The 25,311-nt window shown below is 38.3% G+C and overlaps 1 protein-coding gene and 1 long non-coding RNA gene across 2 annotated transcripts in view; one reads left to right on the top strand and one right to left on the bottom strand.

Annotated features, from left to right (window-relative positions):
* LOC126092046 (protein unc-80 homolog) overlaps positions 1-25,311 on the bottom strand; it is a 1,190,994-nt gene that overhangs the window by 40,945 nt on the left and 1,124,738 nt on the right. Inside the window, exon 63 of the mRNA XM_049907452.1 lies at positions 12,967-13,080. Within this exon, the coding sequence (XP_049763409.1) occupies positions 12,967-13,080 (114 nt within the window). The remainder of the gene's footprint in view (positions 1-12,966; positions 13,081-25,311) is intronic.
* Positions 1-25,311, top strand: part of LOC126092048 (uncharacterized) — a 124,475-nt gene that overhangs the window by 55,383 nt on the left and 43,781 nt on the right. The window contains exons 2-3 of the long non-coding RNA XR_007521297.1: positions 14,311-14,440; positions 14,801-14,884. This is a non-coding gene — a long non-coding RNA (uncharacterized LOC126092048). The remainder of the gene's footprint in view (positions 1-14,310; positions 14,441-14,800; positions 14,885-25,311) is intronic.

Here is a 25,311-nt window from a genome sequence, read left to right as displayed (position 1 = left end):
ATGATTATTGTGGCAGAGTCTTGTAAAACATCTTCTCACAAAAAACCCAGAGATATTCTGGTAATATGTGAAGGATGTCAGAGGCACTAAAGTTAATATCCAGACACACTCACATATAAAACAGGAACTGAAATTGAGGGTTGGAAAACAAAAGCAGAAATTCTGATGTCTGATTCTGAAAGGTGTTTTACAAAGTAAGATCCAGGAGTATTTCCCCAATTTAATTCTTGCATCACTGCAAAAATGAGCAATATAGTAGATATTAGTGCCAGTGGTGCTGAAATCGGCTGACATCAAGAAGAGTAACAAACTGAGCCACAAAACTACTGTAATTTAACATTGATATCCCTCTGTTGTAGAATCTTTAAAACATGCACCAAGCTCAAATGTAATGAGGTATCTCTAACTGAATGACCTCCTCCATGCCAACCAGCATGGATACTAAAAACATCGGTCATGAGAAACCCAACTCATGATTTTCTCATATTGCATCTTGATAGCCATCAATTAAGGCTCTTGGGTGGATGATGCCACAAAATGCTGTTATTAATGACCTGACAGAGAATATAAGTAGTAATGAAAGGACCTTCCCAGATGATGGAGTTATCTATAATAAAGTAGTATCTGAAAAAAAATTGCACAAATATTCAGTCAGATCCTGTCCAAGTGGTGCACAAATAGGTAATTTGCTATAAATGTAAAACTGTGTTCTTCACAAAACATGGAAACATATTATCCTATGGCTTCAATATCAATGAGTCACAAACTGTATTAGTCAATTCATACGAATAACTGATTGTAACAATTTTAGAGGACATGAAATGGAATGCTCACATAAGCCCAGTCATAGTTAACACAGGTGGCAGACTTTATTCATAGGATAATGGAAGAATGCAGTCAGCTTACAAAACACTCATCCCCCCCCCCCCCCCCCCCTCAAGGATATTGCTCAGGTGTGTGGGATGTACCACAAATAAAAGTATTAGGAAATATTGAATGTTCATCAAGAAGAGCAGCATGAATCATCACAGCTGTGTTTGAAACTGTGGAAAGTGTCATCAAACTGCTGAAAAACCTGAATTGGTACACACCTGATGATACATGTCAACTTAAAAATTTTGAGAAACAGTATAAAATAAGGACTCTTAGGAATATGATGAAGCCCGCTATGTATTTTTTCATAGGGATCATGTAGATAAGGTCATGCTACTTTCAGCATTCACAGAGGCTGTAAGTAGTCATTCTTCCTGTGGTCCATTCATGAATGAAACATGGCGAAACATTAAAATGTGGTACCTCAGCCATGCATTTTACAGTTGTTTGCGGAGTATGGATATAGATATATGACTCAGTGATTTCTGGTATGTTACAGGTGTGGCATACACCAAGCACCCAAGTTGAGGTTGGTAACGTCATCAATACTTCTGTACTGTAAAATCTGCACATGCTTCAACAACCACCATTATGCATGACTGTGGAATGTTCCACGTCCAAGTGGTGGCTCTGCATTCTAAATGGTATAAAGCTCTTCAAAGAAGTTTTAACCAAACATGTACTGTGTTCTAACAGGGTGAATGGCTATTGTAGCAAAACACTCACTGATAAAAACTTCTCACACTTTGTCACACCTCACCTCATTATTCTTCCTAATCTCTCTTTCTTATTCTCATAAGCCACATGTGAGATATATGATGGTGGCAGTAGAACAGTCATATAGTGATCCTCAAATACAGCCATCCTTTCTCACAAAACTACTGATAGGCATGAACAACCCATCAAATATGTGTCTAAAATGCTAACTTCAGCCCAAATTCTCAAACTAAAAGAGAAGCCTCTGTGATCATATTTGGCATTCAGAAATCACATAAATTTCTCTACAGCACAAAATTTCACCTCATTAACGCAATTCAGTGTCAGACTGCCTAAGGGGCCAGCCAGATCCTCCAGTGTTTCCAAATGACACCATACAAAACTGTCTGCAAGCTGTAACTGTGGAGGACATGGCTGAGGGAGGAACTTCTTGTAAAGCAAATTAAAAGATATATTCACCATGGTTCCTGGTTGGTTGGAATGCCTCCCACTCCATTCCCTTCCAGAACTTTAAATATACTTCTCTAAAAAATAAGATCCATGTGGTACAGGGAGTACTGAAGCTGACAACAGACAACAACTGCCAGGTTATCATCCTGCTGACACTGTGTCAGTGTGTCATAAACTTCCATCATGCTGACCACTGCGGTATGGTAAGCACAAAGGTACTTCCAAAGTGGTATACCTACTGACCTGGCAACTTGCAGGACATAGAAAGGGCAGCCCACTTCTGCACATCAAGCCAGTCAGCATCCCTGCAAAAATTTCATGCCTGGCCAACAGCAAAGCACTTGTAGGGATGTGAACTTACGGGCTTCACTGGCCCATTCCTTTCAGAGATGTGGCTCATTGTCAGTGACAGTTACTCAGAGTCCGATATGTCAGGCACAGCTGTGAAAAATAATGTCAGCTGTCCCCAAAGCATAGGTCCAGAGCTAGTTCCTAGTCTCCTCCAGAACTCCACTAATCCAAGTGTGCACAATGACAGAAATGCTGCAAGAATACAGATGCAAGACACTCCTGAGGCCTATATAACATCCATGACAACCCAGCTGTTGGCTCTGGGTACAGAGGTTTGGACTCCATCTTTGCAAGAGTTTCAGGGTCACTTATAGGTGTCATCAGAGCCAACCAGGGATGACAAATTTTCACTGTGGACGACAATAGCGCCATTTTGGTATGGCAGCTGTGCCCCCACTGGCAGCTTCCACCTTGACCCAACCATTACTGGGGAGATCACTCAGTACAATTTTAGATGCCAGATAGACAAGCCAACAACCATAGGTCCAGTGATGTCAAATCAGGTACTTCATGTAGTAGGACACTGTCCACCACCAGCACCAATGACTCCCAGTAGTGAAGGGAGGACACATCACAACCACAGACACCAGCTGACATCGAGAAACACACTGAATCCATTTCTGGCTTGCACATGCACCCCTCCTTTCTGTTAGTGTGACAATCCTGTCAGCAATAGGGAAACTTTCGATACGAAGTGCCAGTTAAGCAAGTGGGGAGGGTCGCTATATCTGTGCCTTGGACAGTAAGGTTGACTGTCTTTGGAATACACTTCCACAGACTTTACTTGCAGCTGACAAGAGGAGACCATGAGCAATCATGTGGGCATGGCCTCTGGCATCATTCAGGGAATAAAACTGGCTGCATTGCCAGCATGAACACGTGTCATATCATGCTAGGCTCTAGTGTCTACCTCACTTATGCTGCAAATATGTGACCAGGCTGCTTACTGGATCTCACTTGGATAACTATTTGGGCTGTCAATACACAGATGCTGATGGATCTGTCTGGCTGTAGTCTATCTGCATGCTTCTCATGGCATGTGTCTACATTTTTACAACTCAGCATCGACTTATTTATTTTTTATTTATTCCATGTGATCTGATGGTACACAGTGTGTTGCAGATGTCGGAAAATATCATTTAACATTGTTAACATGTATTAACGTAAGCCTATAGTATCCTAATGTATTATATTGCTCAATGTTTTCAATTTAACACAAACAGCAAGATTATTGTTCTAAGTATTCATTTACAGAGTAAAAACAGTGACACAACAAATATGACTTCACGGGTTTGCTAAATTTTATGTTGTCTTCGATGGACTTAATACTAGTGGGAAGATTGTTGAACAGCTGGAGGCCCATGTGGAAAACTCCCTTCTTACACAGTTGAGTGTTTGTATGTATAACATGCAGGTTTGCATTTTTCCTGGTGTTGTGTTCATGTATTTCACTATTTTTTACGACTCTGGGGTCAGTTGGCACTATGTGTTTTCTGAAGAATTTTAGAGTCTCCAGAATGTAGAGGCAAGGCAGTGTAAGGATTTCCAACTTTCTGAAGATGGGTTTGCAGGAGTCTCTGGGTTTGCTCCCAGTAATAATCCTCATTGCTCTCTTCTGGATTCTGAATGTGCTCAGAGCAGTTGGAGCATTTCCCCAGAATATTACACCATATTTTAGGTGGGCTTGTATATAAGCGTAGTATGCACTGGTTAATGTTTTCAGGCTAGCATGTTTTCAGTATACTCAATGCATAACAGCCAGTACAAATCCTGGCATTTACCTTTCCTGTATGTGTATTCCATTTCAGGTTATCTTGAACCCACAGACCTAGGAATTTGAAAACAGCGTCGGTATCTATTGACTGGTTATTTATAGTGACAGATGGCTGAGAGGAATTTGCATTTAGTGTTGTGTGGAAGTTCATGGAAGTTGTCTTTTTGGTGTTGATAGTTAATCTGTTGATTTTTGCCCAGTTGCTGAGTTGATCAGTAGCCAAGTTCACAGCTTTTTGCACAGCCTCTGTATTCTCCCCTTTGAGGAGTACAGTACATCAACAAATATTATCGTTTTGTGTGCATCAACATTCAGGCTCAAGTCGTTAATATACAGGAGGAAAAGTAGGGGTCCCTGTGGAACACCTTGCTTTACAGTTTTATTACTTGATAGTATTTTGGTTATTGAGTTGCTTTGTCTGTTAGTATATTTCATGCTGACTCTCTGCATCCGATTGGTTAGGAATGTAGCAATCCAGTTGTTTGCAATTCCTCTGATACCGTAGTGTTCTAATTTTTCCAGTAATATTTTGTGGTCAACAGTGTCAAAAGCCTTTGACAGATCCAGAAATATGCCTGTTATGGGTTGTTTTCTATCTAACAGTTCTAAAAGCATATTGATGCAATCATATACTGCAGTTTCAGTAGATTTGTTGCTTCTGAACCCATGTTGAGCTAAACTTAGTAAATCTTTTTTTTTCGATGAAGTCCATCATTTTTTTGGACATTATTTTTTCAAAAACTTTAGAAAAGCAGGATGAGATTGAGATAGGCCTGTAGTTATTCATATCTTTATTATCACCTTTTTTGAAGACAGGAATTACTTTAGAAAGTTTCAGAGCTTCAGGGAAGATACCTGCCTGGAGAGAACAGTTACAGAGGTGAGTTAATGGTTCAGCAATTGTGTGTTCACAATTTTTGATTACAGCTGCTGGGATACCATCAATTCCAGCTGAATATGAATTTTTTAGCTCTCTGAGGGCTTTTGCAACATCATTTTCAGTGACTTTGGTAATGAAAATTGACTCTGCACATGTGTGATATTTTTGGTTTTCTGGTTGGTAATTTGTGTTAGGATTATTTTGGACCAGTTTTTCAGCTATGCTTGTAAAGAAATTGTTGAATGAGTTCATCACAACTTCGGGATTAGATATAGATTCATTGTGGAGTTTGATTTCTATGTTTGTATGTGAAGCTTTCATTTCCCCTCTTTCCCTTTTTATGATATTCCACATAGCTTTTAATTTATTGCTGGATTTGTCAATGTAATCATCATTCTGCATCCTTTTTGCTTGTCTTATCACTCTTCTTAGGATACACGTGTAGTTTTTATAGTATTCTGTTAATTGGGGAGAGTCACTACTTTGTTTACATAACATGTGGAGTATTCTTTTATGTTTGCAAGAGATTTTTATAGCTGGTGTAATCCAACTCTTGTTTCTATTATTATTTATTCTTACTGGTTTTTGCGGAAAGGCCTCTTGAATGTGGTGGATCATTTTGTCAAGAAATATGTTGAATTTCATGTTGACATCATTGGCTGTGTACATCTCTGTTCACTTTTCTTCACTAAGGAGGGCATTTATCTTGTTCAAGTTCTCTTGGGTGAAAAACCTTCGTAAAGTTTTAGGTGGGACTGGGTTTGAGGTATCTTTGCTAACATCGATCTTTAGAATGACAGCTTGGTGGTCACTGAATCCTGCATTGTATACTTCTAGAGTTGGGTTAAGTTTATTTCTATTTGCAAAATTTTGATCTAGAGCTGTCTTGGATGTGGGTGTTATTCTAGTGGGCTCGTTTACAAGGCCATGCAGATTATAAGTTTTTGCAATGTTAATCAATGTTTCCCTGTTTCTGTTGTGGGTGAGAAAGTCTATATTAAAGTCACCTCCTGTTTCCACTGACTTATTTTGGATAGAACAAGTCCATTTGTAACAGAAAATCATTAATACTACTGGAGGGGGGACGGTAAATTGTAGCTACAATTAGATTTAGATCTGTAAGCTTTATGGCTGCGCATTCAAAGATCTTATCTGTTCCTATTTCCTTTAGGGTAGGAAGTGGGCTATATTCAATGTGTTGTTTAATGAAGATGGCAACCCCACCATGTCCATCATTTGATCTGGAGTAGTGTTCACACAATTTGAAGTTGGGTAGTGAGATTAGCTTAACCACATCAGTGCAGAGCCAGTGCTCTGCTAGGCATACTACTGAGATATCACTGAGTTCAGTGGTCAGCAAAATGCTTAAGTCATCAGTTTTGTTGCTCAAGGATTGGACATTGTGATGATAGATTTTCAGGTCTGAGTGGGGTTTACTCTGGGGGCTCAAAGTCATATTTACTGTGTCACTGACCTTTAGTTTAAATTGTGCTGTATTCCAGGTATGTTGACTTCTGAGCAGTTGTGCTGGTTCTGTTGGTCGTCCTTGGCAGCCATCTCATATTCCAGGTGGGCCTGAAAAGTATCCACATGCACTTCACACTGTTGAGGCATCACATTGACGTTTTGGAGGAATGTCTCGATAATGTTCACCCTCACATTATTGATCCTTTCAGGTTCCTGGCCTTTTTGAGGGGTCAGGGGGTTTGTGTTTCGTCTCTGTGACTTTGTGACCCATTTGTCTAGTGTAGTTTGCACAGTATGGCCACTATTACTCTTTTTATTTCCCATCTTGTTTGTCTTTATCCAATTGCTTATTAGCGTCTGTTTATGGTTTCTGACTTTTGGTTTCTTATTGTCACCCATAGTTGTCAGGAAGGCCAGTCTATTGCAGATAATCTCCTTGCCACATTTGTTTAGGTGTAAGCCATGTGTTGTGAAGTGGTTTCTGGCTAGTCTCTCTATTTCAAAGTTCACAGCAATTCTTTTTTTGTACGTGTGTTTAGCTAAATTCAGAGCCTGTATCAGGTGGAGGTTTGCAGTATTAATTTTACTATTTAAATTTTGAACATCATATCTCCTGGGTATAGGATGGATAATGATATTCATTTTGCGACTTAGAGCGAGTATTGGTTCCAATGGTTCTACCACATGCTTCAACATTAGATCGAGAGGTTTGTCTATGTCGTTAGAACCCCCTATTATAATCAAAGTACCACGTGTACCGAAGCTTCTTGTCAAATATTCTGCATTTTTTATCACTTCTTTTAGTGGGGCACCAGGTTTTACTATGCTTTTTACCTGATATGAGGGCCCTAGTTTGTCTTGCAGTATTTGAGCACAGTCTCTTCCATGACTGTCACTTAATATTAGTACTTTCATTTTTTCGTGATTTTCTTGCTATGTAACGTTCTGGAATTTCTTTCGTTTTTGTCCTGCACATATATTGGTGCTTGAGAGATTATGTTCGTTGGCGGATTATTCATACACTTTGTGGCGGATTGTTCACTTTGGGTTAATTTTTGCGTAAAATATTGAGCAAAGTTAGACTGCAAATTGACCTTGCTAGCATCTTGCACCCGGCGGTTAGCAGTAGTTACACTTTTAAAATTACTTTCTGGATCCATTTCACATACGCGTACCACCACATTAGCTTTGTTTTCAGTTGCAGTTTGTTTACATTCAGATTTTACAGTGCTACAATCACACGTGGCGCTAGACAACACACGATTTCTGAGCATTGCACTCTGAGCACGATTTACGGCTTGACTATTTCTCGTAGTACGTTGTCCCGTCAAACGCCAGTTTTTGTTACCGATATTTACGTTCGGTGTGCGGATAACGAGTTCATTGTTCGTGGTTTTATTGGTTACTGCCACTTCAAGTTCATTACACTTCACTAATAGTTCATGATACTTCACCAGTAGGCTTTCAAGCTTCAGGTTGAGGTCCATTATTTCTTGTTTCAACGACGTAATTATGTGATCCTGCGTTTTTAGAGTATTGTTTACTTTGGATTCAGTTGCTTGTATGACTCACTGGCGGCATGTCCACTGTTCTTCACTGTTAAAGTATTTCAGGTTAACTTTGACGCATTTTTTGTGATATGTGTATTTGAACTGTCAAGTGATAATTGTGGATCCATCCTTATTGTGTATTAAAGGTTGTTTGCTATAGTTTAGCAGGTGTACTATTGTCCTAACTTGATGCATTTGTGATAAAAAGATCACACTGTACATTGTAATCAAACTAAGTTGCACAAGTGATCAGTAAAGGATGACAGTTGTTGTAGCTGTATGTGCCAATGTACAGGAAAGTTTATCACTTTTTCTGGCATCAGGAGATGTCTAATGTAAGAACTGCCCACATTAGCCACAAGTTACTGATTATTTCAATGAATTGTGCAGTCCAGGTTACTGATATCAGAGCAAGATGCAGCACACATTTATGAGTAAACACCACTACTTGCAATTTGTGAGATGATACTGTAAATCCATTTTTTATGAACTAACTAATACAGCAAGATGATCTGGACTATGCAGAGAGATTCCACTGTGTATAGACCTGCACGTTGGGCTACTATAAAGGTAATAGTAGAGAAGTTTCAATGTCAGTAGTAGTGTGTTACATAATATTGGGCTGGGAACTGCCTACTGAAGAAAGTCTCTACACATTCTGATCTGGGTCCTACTATCTCATTGCTCAAAAAGTTATGCCCAGTGAGTATGAAGCAGCCCATAGAGACATTTAATGAAGATATCACTACTCCAGTAGCACATAATCTTCGGTGTTAATTAAGGGCCTTGTCCAACATAGTATGCAGTTATGATATTGGTGCCACATGTATGTAGCCACTACATCACTTGCTAGTAATGTGTGACTGTCATCTGCATCTACATCCATACTCTACAAGCCACTTCATGGCGTGCAGCTGAGGGTATTTTATGTACCTATACCACTTCCCCCACTTTCCTGTTCTGACTGTGAATTCATGGGAAGAACAGTTATTGATAAGCCTACACTCTCAGAACTTTAATCGTAAACCACATCGTGATGCAGAACACCTCCCTTGCAGCATCTCCCATTGGCACTGACTGACACTAAATGAACCTGTAACAAAATGTACTGCTCTTCTTTGGATCTTCTATATTTTCTCTATCAATCCTATCTATTATGGATCCCACAATGATAGTAATATTTAACTATACATCAAAAAAGGGTTTTGTAAGCTACCTCCATTATGAGGGGACTAAACTTCTTGAATATTCTTTCACTGAATCTCAGTCTGACAACTGCCTTAACTGTGATTAGTTTTAAGTGTTCGTTCCACTTCAAATCACTTCTTATACTTACTTCTACATCTACATCTACATCTACATGACTACTCTGCAATTCACATTTAAGTGCTTGGCAGAGGGTTTGTCGAACCACAATCATACTATCTCCCTACCATTCCACTCCCAAAAAGCGCGCGGGAAAAACGAACACCTAAACCTTTCTGTTCAAGCTCTGATTTCTCTTATTTTATTTTGATGATCATTCCTACCTATGTAGGTTGGGCTCAACAAAATATTTTCACATTCGGAAGAGAAAGTTGGTGACTGAAATTTCGTAAATAGATCTCGCCGCGCCGAAAAACGTCTATGCTGTAATGACTTCCATCCCAATTCGTGTATCATATCTGCCACACTCTCTCCCCTACTACGTGATAATACAAAACGAGCTGCCCTTTTTTGCACCCTTTCGATGTCCTCCATCAATCCCACCTGGTAAGGATCCCACACCGTGCAGCAATATTGTAACAGAGGACGAACGAGTGTAGTGTAAGCTGTCTCTTTAGTGGACTTGTTGCATCTTCTAAGTGTCCTGCCAATGAAACGCAACCTTTGGCTCGCCTTCCCCACAATATTATCTATGTGGTCTTTCCAACTGAAGTTGTTCGTAATTTTAACACCCAGGTACTTAGTTGAATTGACAGCCTTGAGAATTGTACTATTTATCGAGTAATCGAATTCCAACGGATTTCTTTTGGAACTCATGTGGATCACCTCACACATTTCGTTATTTAGCGTCAACTGCCATCTGCCACACCATACAGCAATCTTTTCTAAATCGCATTGCAACTGATACTGGTCTTCGGATGACCTTACTAGACGGTTAAATTACAGCATCATCTGCGAACAACCTAAGAGAACTGCTCAGATTGTCACCCAGGTCATTTATATAGATCAGGAACAGCAGAGGTCCCAGGATGCTTCCCTGGGGAACACCTGATATCACTTCAGTTTTACTCGATGATTTGCCGTCTATTACTATGAACTGCGAGCTTCCTGACAGGAAATCACGAATCCAGTCACACAACTGAGATGATACCCCATAGGCCCACAGCTAGATTAGAAGTCGCTTGTGAGGAACGGTGTCAAAAGCTTTCCGAAAATCTAGAAATACGGAATCAACTTGAGATCCCCTGTCGATAGCGGCCATTACTTCATGCGAATAAAGAGCTAGCTGCGTTGCACAAGAACAATGTTCTCTGAAACCATACTGATTACGTATCAATAGATCATTCCCTTCGAGGTGATTCATAATGTCTGAATACAGTATATGCTCCAAAACCCTACTGCAAACCAACGTCAATGATATAGGTCTGTAGTTAGATGGATTACTCCTACTACCCTTCTTAAACACTGGTGCGACCTGCGCAATTTTCCAATCTGTAGGTACAGATCTATCGGTGAGCGAGCGGTTGTATATGAGTGCTAAGTAGGGAGCTATTGTATCAGCGTAATCTGAAAGGAACCTAATAGGTATACAATCTGGACCTGAAGAATTGCCCGTATCAAGCAATTTGAGTTGCTTCGCAACCCCTAAGGTATCTACTTCTAAGAAACTCATGCTAGCAGCTGTTCGAGTTTCAAATTCTGGAATATTCCATTCATCTTCCCTGGTGAAGGAATTTCGGAAAACTGCGTTCAATGACTACGCTTTAGCGGCACAGTCATCAGTAACAGTACCATCGGCACTGCACAGCGAAGGTATTGACTGCGTATTGCCGCTTGTGTACTTTACATATGACCAGAATTTCTTCAGACTTTCTACCAAATTTCGAGACAATGTTCCGTTGTGGAACCTATTAAAGGCATCTCGCATTGAAGTCCGTGCCAAATTTCGTGCGTCTGTAAATTTTAGCCAATCTTCGGGATTTCGCGTTCTTCTGAACTTCGCATGCTTTTTCCGTTGCCTCTGCAACAGCGTTCGGACCTGTTTTGTGTACCACGGGGAATCAGTTCCATCTCTTACCAATTTATGAGGTATGAATCTCTCAATTGCTGTTGCTACTATATCTTTGAATTTGAGCCATATCTCGTCTACATTTGTATAGTCAGTTCGGAAGGAATGGAGATTGTCTCTTAGGAAGGCTTCTAGTGACACTTTATCCTCTTTTTTAAATAAAATTATTTTGCATTTGTTTTTGGTGGATTTGGAAGAAATGGTATTGAGCCTAGCTATAACGCCCTTGTGATCACTAATCCCTGTATCAGTCATGATGCTCTCTATCAGCTCTGGATTGTTTGTGGCTAAGAGGTCAAGTGTGTTTTCGCAACCATTTACAATTCACGTGGCTTCTACATATAATGGATGTCACTGCTTCCAGTGATTGTTCTGAAAATAAGTAATCTAATGATAATGGGATTTTCTGCATATTTATGCACAATACGTTACATTTGTTTATGTTGAGGCTCAACTATCACTTCCTGCACCGCCAACCAATTATCAGCAGGTCTTCCTGCATTATGCAAAAATTTTCTTGTGTTGCGACTTCTCTGTATATAACAGCATCTTCTGTGAAAAGCTTCATGAAACTTCCAATATTTTGTACACTAGTATTTTTTTCATTAGACAGCAGAACAGAACTGTATTGAATGCACTGCTCGATGTGGGCTCCAGTATATACTGTTTTCAGGGTCCTGTGTAGAAACAGGGTGAGCTGGGTTTCACACGATCATTGTTTTCTACAGAGGAGATTTTTGGTCTCCATAAATGTCATAATATGTGAGCATAAAACATGTTACCAAATTCTACAACAGATTCATGCCAGAGAATAGGTCTATAATTTCTTCGGTCTACTTCATCTCCCTTCTTGGAAATGGAAATGACCTGCACTTTCCACCCATCACTAGGAACACTTCATATTGCTTTCACAAGTCCAGTGGGCTTTCCTCTGTTGAAAGATTTCAGTTGCTTTTCTATCCTATGGTCACTTATATTGGTCATTATGAAGTTTGTGTGACGATTTAAAGGAGAAACCACAGTACAGTACTGCTGTGTGAAACAGTTTTGGAAGAAGACATTTAGTTTTCCAAAATGCATTTTCCACTGTTTGAAAAATAAAAGTGATAATCATACAGGCAAATTAAGGTATTGGAAGACAGTATGTCTAAATAAAAGAAGGGACAAAGCACAAAAGTATACTTTCATTGTTTTATAAAAGATTTCATGCATAAGAGAGATATAGGAATGTAACAATATTATGAGAAGGAAAGTTGCTACACACCATACAGCAGAATTGCTGAGTCGCAGACAGGCACAACAAAAAGACTCTCACAATTATAGATTTTGGCCATTAAGGTCTACGTTAGCAATAGACAGACATAGGCACATGCACACACACTCACGCAAATGCAACTCGCACACAAGAGTCAGAGGTATAGGAGCTACTTTGTATGTATTTGATGATGCCTAGAAATATATTTATTCTTATGAGAATAAAATTTTAACAAAACAATATGGAATAGCACACTGAGTAAAAAAGTAAGTAAGTTATAAGCTGATAATGACATTAGAAACATCTAAGTGTTGTGGCATGAAGCAGATAATGAGGATTGGTCAATGGTACATTTTACAAGTAACTGCTTTGTACCTGCTGGTGTCTTTCCTCCATGAGAACCTGATGATGTAGTATCAGCAGCTGTAGCAGCATCATTTAATTCTGCCCTTGTAGTTGAATCACCAGCACTCACACTAGACACTGAGCCTGCCACATAACATGCAACATCAAAAGCAACATATACAGCAGCAAAATATATTACACCAAAACCATACCATATTAACACACACACACACACACACACACACACACACACACACACACACTGGTTAATAAAATACAGAAACTGGAATTTACATTATTGAAGTTATTATTTATATTGTTAGTGACAGAGAAAAAGCTTTTGGAAATCACACAGGTAATAAGCAGTAACATAAATTTACCCACAACAAATGAGAGTTGAGGATCAATATGATTCATACTGCCATGTAAGGTAAAACCAGGAAGTGAAATTTAAAGCACAGAGTGTAACCATAGAAATGTGAACGAGCCATCAATTGATAACATTACAAATAAAGGCTGTTTTTACAGGCATACAAGTGCAGTCAGGCCAATTGTACAACACTGTTAATGTTGAAAGCTATTTTTTTAAAACACTGCAGTGATAAACTGACCTCATTTGATTTTATTGTCATTGTGATACCTCAGTACTGATAAATAGCATTTCGACAACACATTTATTGACCGTGGCTCACCAATACCATTGCCTCCTAGATCTCCCAACTTGAACAAATTAAATTTTTTTTCTGTAGGCAAATTTAAAAGCTTTGGTGTATCACGACTCTGTTGATAGAGTCAGCAAACCCCAGGAATGCATTTGGGTGGTTGTCAATGCATCCAGGACAAGTCTGGAATTTTTTTAAGTGTATGGGCATCAGTGAGAAGACGTGCTGAAGCCTGCCTTGACATGAACAGTGGCCATGTGGAATGCTTGCTGCAATGTCTTTGTCCTCAGGTGGAATCTTGGATATTCTTCTTATAAGGGGTCTGCATAATCAGTCATAATATGTCACATCAGGAAAATCACTGGTTTCTAGGCCTATGCCCTGTACTTGTACCTTTTGTTTATACCTTGTGTAGGTACCTATAAGGTTTACCGGTATAGAAAAATAAAACGTTTTAATGGATACAGATGCCAGTTGAATGTGCCTAAGATATATTAACTCATATTATGCTGCATTCATGTAATCTCAGAGGGCGATGGAAAATTTAAAACAATGTAATTTTAGATTTTTTACATCATCTTACTTGTTTTAATGCTTGTAACATAGCTCTTCTGTTCTTGTCCATCATGCTGTATGGGCATATCTTATTCTATATCTGACTAACAAATAAAAAGTGGATAGTTAATAGCAGAAAATTATTTTATTTCTACAGGTTTCAAATACACCTGTTCCCCTCTATGCCCATCAAGAACCAATAAGTCAACTGTAGGATGCATGGAATAATCTTCAAGAAGGCGAATGCCACATCGTCAACGTCATCATTGTACTACAAGAGAGAAAGGGTAATTATTATGAATAGGAAAAAAAAGAAACTTTCAAAGTTCATTCTTCTTACTTCATGTTACAGAAGATAGAAAGCAGTACCTATCGTCATGTCCTGCTTTGTGCTTGTGTAAAGGAGAAAGCTTTCGACAGGCATTGTTGACTGTGATGTTGTCACACCTCTCTCTCTCTCTCTCTCTCACCAAATTAAATGCATTTTTATACAACAGCAACTGATCCTTGCATGGTGCCATAGAGAGAAAGAATCAAGTTATTGTTTAAATGTTATATAATTGTATATTTTGTAATCTTTCATTGTGTTAACCATCGCTGTCTTTCTTTTGTTTCATGGTTGGAATGTTGTTGCCATCATAACGGAGGAGAGGCAGACACAAGGTATGCATAAACCAGAGGGGATTAACTAGAGCACTGATATTGAGAAGGCCAAAATGAGCAACTTGAAGGTAGGAAAATTTATGACATACTGCTTGCATGCCTGCACTTAGTAGCACCTCTTCCAAGAGGAGTATAACACCTTTTCCAACTGATATTCTGATCTGAAGCATTTTTTCAAAAAAGTAGATACTTATGTTAAGAAATTTTTTTGATGTTGAGAAGTATGTGCGTTCAGTTAGATTATACTAACAAGGTGTTGTAATATATGTCAGAGATGCACTACAGATAAGTTGTGATGCAGTATCATCACAATTTTGAAAAGGACGTTTTATCTCACAATTTTCAGTTGTTTAACTGTTTTATTGAAAGAAGCAAAAATGAGAAAATCAGATAGGTCCATTGTTGGTAGTCAATTAGCAAATATGCAGACACAAGATTTCAATGATGACAGAATTGCAAATGTCAGTCGTTGTGATGACGACCAACTATACCTTTTACATGCTATGGACACAGACAACAAGCAATGTTGTGATCTGTGATGCTACCATAATTAAAGTAGACAAAACAGCTCAGTTTTCACTGGGAAGCATTTTCTCCTGTGGTGAGAGTGAAAGGTGCGAGAGCACAGATTCGTTAAATTATTCTTTTCCTGTGACATAGACTCCCAATAACTAAACAAAACATGGTCGCCACACTTGGTACACTGAATATGATGCAGTTAATACAAGAGATAATGAGATACTCTGATGTGAAATTCGGTACACAAGCACATCAATTATTTAAAAAATGATCTTAAGGAACAAAATCAAATGTTTGCTGAACAAACACAAAATTTTAACTTCCTTAAAAATGAACAAAAGCAAACATTTGATGGTCTTAAATTTCATTTGACACAGCAGTTCAATGACCCTCATCAGAATTTACATACTGACCTGTCCAATGAATTTACATTGTAAACTCATAAGCACCAGAAAAGATATTAAAGCAGAGTTGCTTACTGACTTATTCCAGGATATGAATAACATGAATCAAAGAGTGCCATTGGAAGATAAGGAACATGAACAATTGGCAGGTAAGTTAAAAGGTGTGAGTGATGTACAAACTAAAATGCAACAGACACAATCGAAAATTATGTAAGAATTTTGACACCCTCACAGGTGCTGTAAACGAGTTGCAGTCAGTATGTAAAGGTTTATCAGAAGAGGTACAAGAATTGTCATTGCAATTAAACTTAAACACTCAGTTAGTCCAAAAAGAGCACGAAAGAATAGACAACGATGTAAAAGAATCAAAGGATAGGACTGAAGCAGGTATGCTGGACCAAAGTAGTACACTGTCCAAAAGGTAATTCAGGAGCATGAAACTTCCATGGAATAGTCAAGGAGGTGATGAAGGAAAAAGAGAATGAACTATTGGCTAGTTTACATTTGGGCATTAAAGCAACAGAGTAAAATTTGTGGAGTAGCCTAATCAATGTTGCAAAAATAATAAAAGAAAATCAAACACCAAGCAGTCAACTGCCATTAGAATAGATAGATAATCATAGTACCTATCCACTGTTTGTTACAAGCCCATCAGATGAAGTAGATGGGAGTTACAAGATGCAGCAGGCACTGCTGACTATTGTATCTGTCATGCAACCGTACTGAGAATTCTGTACATTTGCAAATGGTAAATGGTAACACAAAACTGAAAGAACTGTAAGAAAATAAATGTAAACACAAATGAATTAAATGGTGGAAAGGAGCGTTGCACAGAAAGGAATGAAGAAACAGCACTGACTAGAAAAGCATTTAATATGGGGTAAGGAACCAAAATAAGGAGATGATGTGTTATGGGAAAATACCACACAAAGCACATATTATGACACAATATTCTACACTGTCACATTGGCATCACGATTTGCTATATAAAAATTAAAAGGCAGATCTCCTTGATGTCTGCAAGTAAAATGTGATATGCTGCATCAAGACAGCTTAAGACATTCAGCATTGGATAGTCTCAGTATTTTGCCAATCACTTACTTAATTATCTTCATAACACTTGTGCTTCCCAATGTATGTCATGCAATATGTCCTTCTTATGCACTTTCACTTTACTGTCTGTACACTGGCTTACTCTTGACCTCTCCTTTACCAGAACTCATACCTGCCAATACTTATTCTTTATTTAAGTTTACGTTAAGGCAACTTATGAATTTCTGGTTTGCAGTGTATTTATTTGTTTCACTGTCTTACCTTTTTTATGTTTTCTTAAGATTTTATTATACTTTACTAAACACTTCTCATTTATTTTCTTAATTATTAATCACTCCACATTATCCATCATTTTCATCACATAACTCACTTAGTGGACATCATTTTATGCATGTTCTTAATGGATTCAGCACATCATCTTAGACTTTTGTTGCTTTCCATTTCTCTATCTGAATTAGAAAACTAAAAAATCACTATAAATGCTTAAAGGAGCTTACTGTAATTACTTTTTCAGATCATTTTGTTGGTGTCCACAGGTCAGATAGTGATTAACAATTTTACACTTAGTCGTCTCTCTGTCTGCAAGAAAAAATATCATTCCTGTAGTTTTTATTTTTTAGCTATAGGATTTAAAATTTGTTTCAATGTTTCATTTTATCATCTTCTCCATATCATCTTCCTTAAATTATGAATGATTTCTGCTCATGAATTTCATTTTCATTCAGTCATTCACTTATTGTGCCCTGTAACCTCATCATGAAGGAGAACCTTGAGTGATGAATGAGACTGAAGTGTATGCAAGCTAATGTACAATTTGTGGTATGATCAAGTGAATATTCCATGCAAGATCATCTTTGGCTCAGCCTATGATCGATGTTTATGCTTTGTTTTTCCTGGTACATTATTCTGTTGTTTTTTTAACTTTGTCACTTGAATGCAATTTTGTGTTACATGTTATTTTTAAAGCTGATAAAGTGAATTTCGGTAACATGCAACAGCTGGCAACCCTGACATGAGATATGATGAGCACAAGCATTAAATTCAACACAAGTTTGCAATCTGTGCCATGCTGTGTTGCACAAAGTACATCTGTGTAACTGCATCAAGCATCTTCCATGCTCCACACTGGCTGTGACGTGCATCTGTAGCCTACTGATTCTGCATATTACTACAATGGTAGATCAAGTTTCTGTGTCAGTTGCACATGCACCTGCTGGTGCAGTGATAAACCATACTGCAGTAAAACCACTACCTTTGAGGCAGTAAAATCCTAGGCAGTGGTCTGCACAGTTGAAATGCCAACTTGCCCTAGTGCAAGTCACTGCTTACCATACAAAATATAGTTATCTTATGGCAGTACTCAGTGAAGAAATGGCACTGGAAGTGGAAGATGTTCTGTCATCACCATCTAACATGGACTGATACCCAACAATTAAGAAAGCCTCAACCACACGACTTTTGCAGTTTGAGGTGAAGTGACTGGAAAAACTACTTCATACTGAAGGGTTGGGCGACTGCACGCCATTGCTGGTGCAGTGCCGATTATGAATATTGGCAAGCAATGCAGTAAGGGATGAAATTCTGTGCAGCATTTGGCTATCACTCCTGCTGCCTGATGTGTAAAAGATTTTAACTGTGTGTGCCAGTGATCTAGATGCACTAGTGCAAATCGCCAATAGAATATGTGAGCTGTATTCATCGTGTGTGTTGCAGTGGTTAGGACACAATCACAGACAAGATGGCAACTTTGCTATGCTACAAGCTCAGATCACTGAATTTACCACCCAAGTTGCCACATTTGAACTCAGAACAACAGTTACCAATCTTGTCACTATTGCTCACCCAGGAAACACAGCCATCCATCTTTGGCTATGAAAATATGTTGATACCACCACTGACTTGGGTCCGAGGCCTGGAAGTGTATCCCACCTTATCAGTAGGGAAACACAACAGGAGCTCAGTAATAGTGACCACTGATGCTCCATATGGCAGCCATCAACTGTTTATCACAGACTGAAGTACAAAATTACAGTGATTAGTAGACATGGAAGCAGATGTACCAGTCTACCGGTTCGTCCATCTGCCATCTTGTAAGCATGATGGTTACCACCTCTTTGTGGCCAGTGGCTCCACAATAGCTACAAATGGTCGTACCATGTTAGTGTTAAACCTAGGCCTATGTCACAGGCTTGAGTGGCAGTTTGTTGTGGCAAACATCACACATCTTATTCTGGGAGCAGATTTTCTATCATTTTTTGGACTTGTACCCAACCTCTGGCACCAACACCTGCTGGAAACTAGCACTAACTTATCCAGAAGAGGGCTAGTTCATCATGTGGAAGATGCTGGTGACAGACTGATAACTGAAGATTCTCCATTTATCGAACATATGAAACAGTTCCCCACGATCATGTGTCAAGCTTTCGTGCTAGCTCCCATGCAGCACTCCACAGTGCACTACTTTCTGACCATGCCTGAGCTACTTCTTCATGCTCGACTATGTCATTTAACACCACAGAAACTGAAACTGGTAAAACAGAAATTTGCATCTATGCTCGCACAGAGGATCCATCAAGTAGCAGTTGGGTATCCCCCTCTACATAGTACCAAAAAAGACTAACTGACAATATCCTTGTGGAGACTATTGACAGCTAAACGCAAGAATGATTCCAGACTAGTCTCCTATATCACACACTGACGATTTCCCATCCAGTATAAAAGGTAAGAGCACATCTCTACAATGGACTTCATTAGAGCTTTTACCAGATACCCTTAGCACCAGATGACATTCCCAAGACATCTGTATGCACATCTTTTGGGTTGTTTGAGTTCACCTGCATTCCTTTTGGGATATGTATTGCTGCTCAGACATTCTAAAGATTTATGGATGAGGTTACACACGACTTGGATTATTGCTATGTATATATAGACAATGTTTTGGTCATCTCATGATCACGTGCTGATCATCCGTCACACCTATGATGACTCGGTGTTTAAGAAGGCCACTCATACAGACCTGTATCTGCAAGCTACTATTTGCCACCATCCAGCACAAATGAAGGGCATTCTAAGAACATTAATCCAACAAGCTCACACCATCTTAGCTGCCAATAATCTGCAAACATAACTGGACCATTTGCTAACTGTGTTTCAGACCAATGGATATTTGTCCCACCAAGTGCAGATTGCACTAGGCATGTACAAATGACAAGACAAACAAGAGGATGAGGCCTTCAAAACAACTGCTTATTTACTATATATTGGAAATATTTCAGCCAGAACTGGCAGAATATTAAGAAGACATAAAGTTAAAGCATTTTTTGTCCTCCTTCTAAAACCTCGGCACTGCTGGGATTTGTTAAACACAACTTAGAGTTGTGCAAGGCCAGAATTTACAGAATTCTGTGCAATTGTGGCAAATCTTATGTAGGACAAATGACGTGCACAGTGCAGAAATGGATCATAGACGATCAGTGGGATACTCGCCTCCTCAAAGCCAATAAGTCTGCTTTTGCCAAAAATTGGATTTTCACTGGTCACATGATGAAATATGACCAAACAAAAATTGTGGCCCATACATTAAACTTTAGGAGCTCCATCATCAATGAATCAGTGAAAATATGACTGAGTCCCTTATTAACCAAGACAGTGGTTTCCAGCTAAATTTTGCATGGAATCCTGTCATAGAAAAATTTCGTGTGCTGCACTTGTTGTTTGCCATGTGAAGACAATCAATCTGATATCAATAAAGCCAGTTTTCACCATGGAGGGTGCACAGCACAGCACACAGACTTGCAGACAAACAGCACATATCCAACACCACCTGGACACAACACACCTGCGCCGGCAGGGTCTTAATAAAATTTGCATCAGCCATCAGTGCAAATTATTGATTTGCTAGTTGTTGTGTTAAGGAGTGACATAGTTGGGGGCATTGACCTTCCTTGCTAAGTGTACCCCTCATCCCGAATTCCTAAGTCACAGTTGCAGAACATACAGATAAAAATTATAGAACACATTGTAAGATTACAGTACCCTTGCTTGTTTGAATGTAAGATAATTACTGACACCAACTATACTTAGTAGCAGGCTCAGCAAACAAAGGATAGTTCCTGTCTGACTTTGGTGACCCCTGGGTGGGCTCCAATGAAAGGCTGTTCCACATTTAATTTAGTGGCATACAGTATTGGCAATGAATGTGTGTTATTAGTAGAAATCCACACAGCATAAATGTAGCTTTTTGTGACCAATGAAGTATGCCAAATCATCACAGAAAAAAATAACTAGGGTCATCAAAGAGAATATGTTACACATAGCAACAACTGCTTCAGGGTCCTGAAATCAATGTATTTGGTGCAGTCTGAGAAGTCAATACACCAATATGATATGTGCCACAGCTACTTGCAACAGTAGCGCTTTGTGTAGAATTGGATGCAACATTGTTTAGGAGAGGATAGGAAAAGAACTACAAACTGTGTTAACAACTTTAATTTGCGAAGAGAACTTTTAAATCATGTATAGACTTCAGTTGCAATTCATGGTGATTATACTGAAGATTATTACAGTGGCTGATACAGAGCAAAATGGTAGTGGTATTGTTAATGTAGAAGAACAGTTAATACAGAACAGAATTTTGTATTCATAGTTCCATTCATTTTGAAACAGAAGATAATGGTATCTGCAATTTAAATTCACCAATGCACAGTTTGGCACTAGAAGTCAGTCAGAAATGATTTAATGTTGCAGATACTGCAAGAAATTAAAAACTCTCATCAAAACCTCAAACAAATTCATCAGGAAATTAAAAACTCTCTCCAGGAAACTAAAAGAGACATATGGGTCAGTTACAATAAATTATTGGGTGCAGATGGTAGTCTGCGAATGGAGCTTAATAGTACATTTAATCAAGAACATGATGGATTTTGATATGAATTTCAGATCAAACATGGACTCAAAACTGAAAGTCACGATTTTAAGATCCAGATTGATGAACAATGCGAACAAACAAAAAAGATAAAATTCGTAACCATGATGGCCAAACAATACAATGGAAGGGTGCTTGCTACTGTAGCAGAGAGACAAGCATTTAATTAATTGGCAGAGGTCAGAGGCAGGAGTTGGGTACCAAAATAGATAAAATTTGTTTGATGGTTTCAGAATATGAAAAGGCGGTGAGTGAAGAACATAGAGGGTATATATGGGAAGAGATAATGCACCGATAAGTGTAATGGATCATAACAATGTTAATGTGCCTCCAGTGATTGTAGACAATGGGATGTGTGCATGAAATTATCAATAATATGATTACAAACTAGGTATCCGTGCTGCAGCCTTTGTCAGTCAGTTCAAGCATGCATTTTTAAAACATTATACAGTACAGACTAAGACAGATAACTGGCATCAGTCATATGAAAGACGAACCTTATATCTGAGGTATCAGAATAATCAAAAATTGTTACTCATACAGAGAATTTAAAACACATACTTAAATAAATTTTGTTCCTCAGAAAAATTATATATGATATGTCCTTAGACATAGTTGAATTTTCTATAAACACATTGCATCTGTTGCCTTTACCCATACAATTAAAAAAAATTGTTTGCTATATCATGTAATACAAAACTTTTTTTATGACAATAACACTTGTTCAGTAAACACTCACTGTATTACTGTGTCTAAACATTATTCTACTTTCAATCATCTCTCTAACTGTAGGCATGAGTATGCCTCAGTTGATTCACATAGTACCTAATCTCATTACTGTAAATATTTGTATTTGTTATTTTAAGTTCATTTTGTCAAATTTGCACTTTTAATGAGTCACTGCAACATAGAGGCAGCAATTCACTATTTACATAACATTATAATACAGTAGGCTGCCCATGTACAGCTTATTTAATATCTTGTGATACTCTTATTTAAAACAAGTTCTTCACTAGTACAGTATATTGTGGAAGGTTAATTTTTACATTCTCCAAACTTATATTTTTCATGATTCTATACCATAAATTCATAGACCCTGAGAAAAACCTTGAGATCAATGGTAAAAATTCCCTGATTTTAATTTCTTCCTAGTAAGGTTTACCTCAGTTCTAAGTTATTACTTGACATCTTGCTTAAATTCATCCTGTTTGCTTCCTTTTGACTTTTGATGTGACTGAATGAGTTATAAGTGGCACAGGCAGATGGTTCGCATCATGGTTGATGGTGGAGTTAAGGGAATATTTTAGGTCATTGTGGAGAGAAGAGATGTGAGAGAGGAAATGCTGACATAATCCACGATCAGTGTCACCACTGCAACTTGCAACATATAGCTTCAACACGCAATTATGATACAACTACTGCTAGGCTGCAACAGTAATGGAAAAACAAGGCAGTTGACACAAAGTGTTCTGGACTGAGCAAATATGTGATGAAGGGTCCTGGCCACTATCTCTTCTTGTGCCACTTATAACTCAGTCTCACCTTTTTGTATGTATTTCTGATGTACTGTATTCAGCAACATTATCAATGATAAACCTTTTAAATTCAAACACCGAGTCTCGATGATTATGCTGCTCATAAGTGAGGAAACTTCACCCATTTCCAGCTAGTGAATTCTTATTGATTAGTGACTTGCTAAGTCCCCCAATAGCCAACGCAGCCACCACACCACACTAAGACATGTAAAATGAGCTTGCATGCTGGATGTGTGCAGAGGGGAGTGGCCCATCTGCAATGGGAGTGCAGGTAGGGGTGAAAGCATTTTGTGAAGTGCAGAAAATATGCTTTTCATACAGATGATGTGCTATGAGAGATGTCACACAGTAACAGAACAAGGGTTTTCTGGCAGCACATTTTAAAGACTTTTGTGTTCAAATCTGATGTGGTACAGCTGCAACAACTACAAACACGACATGTCTATACTTGGCACCACAAAGACCACACACTGTAGATCATAAAGATTGGCAGCAGTGATACAGGGCATGAAGCAAAACAGTAGCATCTGAGCTTTGTTTTAAATTTACATTTTACACAGTGTACAGAAATTCACTGAGCCAACTTATAATAAGCTTGTTATGTCAACTGGGGAAGTAAACTCATTTTTTCACATCTCTGTTTCTCTCATCAAGCCTAAAATAAACTTTACTGGTGGTGAGCATATGAAGTGCAGCTCCTAAGAAAAGCATTAAACAATAACAGCAATGATAACGAAGTATGTCATTAAGCAAATGTCTGCATTTATGCTTATATTTAACCACTTAGCTTATGTGACATTTTTGGTTTAATTCAAAATGTTCATAAATTTTTGCTTTTTTCTGGGTGAGCACAATGGATGATCTCTCAAAAATGCATTTTTTGAACATATAATCTGAGGTCTTAGTATGTTGTAAAACAGCTTAATTACCTTGTACCCAGATATCAATTTCAACTGTTTGATGAGTTCTTACTTTCTGTTACATATCTGTTATTTTTTAAGAACTGATGAAATTCATACCACAATTTATTGCATAAACATTGAATTGTACATTTAATTTCCTTCACTTAGACACTCACACACCTGTTTATGACATGTGATATATGAGTAGACATCAGTATGTCACTCATTATAGTAATTACTTCTTGACTGCTGGACTAATTAATTAAGCCTCATTAATCAATAGTGACTAACAAACAAATTTTCCATGCTTCATTTTCTGAATATTTAATTTTTTATGTTCTTTAAACCTAATTACATGTCATCATTTCATTTTGAATATAAAAGTTTTAATTTTGGTGGAGATGTATAAGGAAACAGTACCCTTGCATGTTTGAATGTAATAAAATTGCTGATGCCAACAATGCTTAGTAGCAGGCTTGGCAAACAGAGAGTAGTTTGCGTCTGACTCCAGTGAGCCAATAGTGACCTCAAACAAAAGACTGTTGCATGACTGATTTAGTGGCACACAGTATTAGCAACAAATATGCACTTTTGAAGTGTCTGCAAGTGTGTAGAATGCATGCATATATAAATAGTGTTTCATTTTCACTTAACTGGATGTTCATAATTTATCAGTAGAAATCCTTGCAACATACAGGGTGAAGCAAAATTCATGCACTCAGGCTTCGCAGCATGACTCCTCAAATGCCAGGGATAAAAAAATGTCTCTCACAAAATTTTGACTGGCAAGTACATCCGGCAGAAAAGGATGTTAATGAGTGGCAATATGACAACACTGTAAGCACATGTATGGTAATGGCCTCTGTCAGCACATATTAGTCATGATGTACAGTTGGTGCAGTGGATAGAGTTTTGTGTTAGCATGCAGGAGGTTGATGGTTCAATTCTGGGTTGAGGTATATGTTTTTTATTTGGTAAACGTAGTCCAGATGGTATGGTATATGACATCTTAATTGTCAACAGCGATTGCAGTGGGTCTCTAGAAAACATTTGCACTTACATACTACAATCGTAGAAATGGAAGATTGATCAGCTTTGAAAGAAGCTCTTTCCATGTTGTGGGTGGGAATTTATTTGCACCACTTCATCTACTAGATG

The sequence above is a fragment of the Schistocerca cancellata genome, chromosome 7, assembly GCF_023864275.1.
Source record: "Schistocerca cancellata isolate TAMUIC-IGC-003103 chromosome 7, iqSchCanc2.1, whole genome shotgun sequence".
Lineage (NCBI taxonomy): Eukaryota > Metazoa > Arthropoda > Insecta > Orthoptera > Acrididae > Schistocerca > Schistocerca cancellata.
The sequence above is the reverse complement of the archived record's forward strand: the minus strand, read 5'-3'. Positions and strand labels throughout refer to the sequence as shown.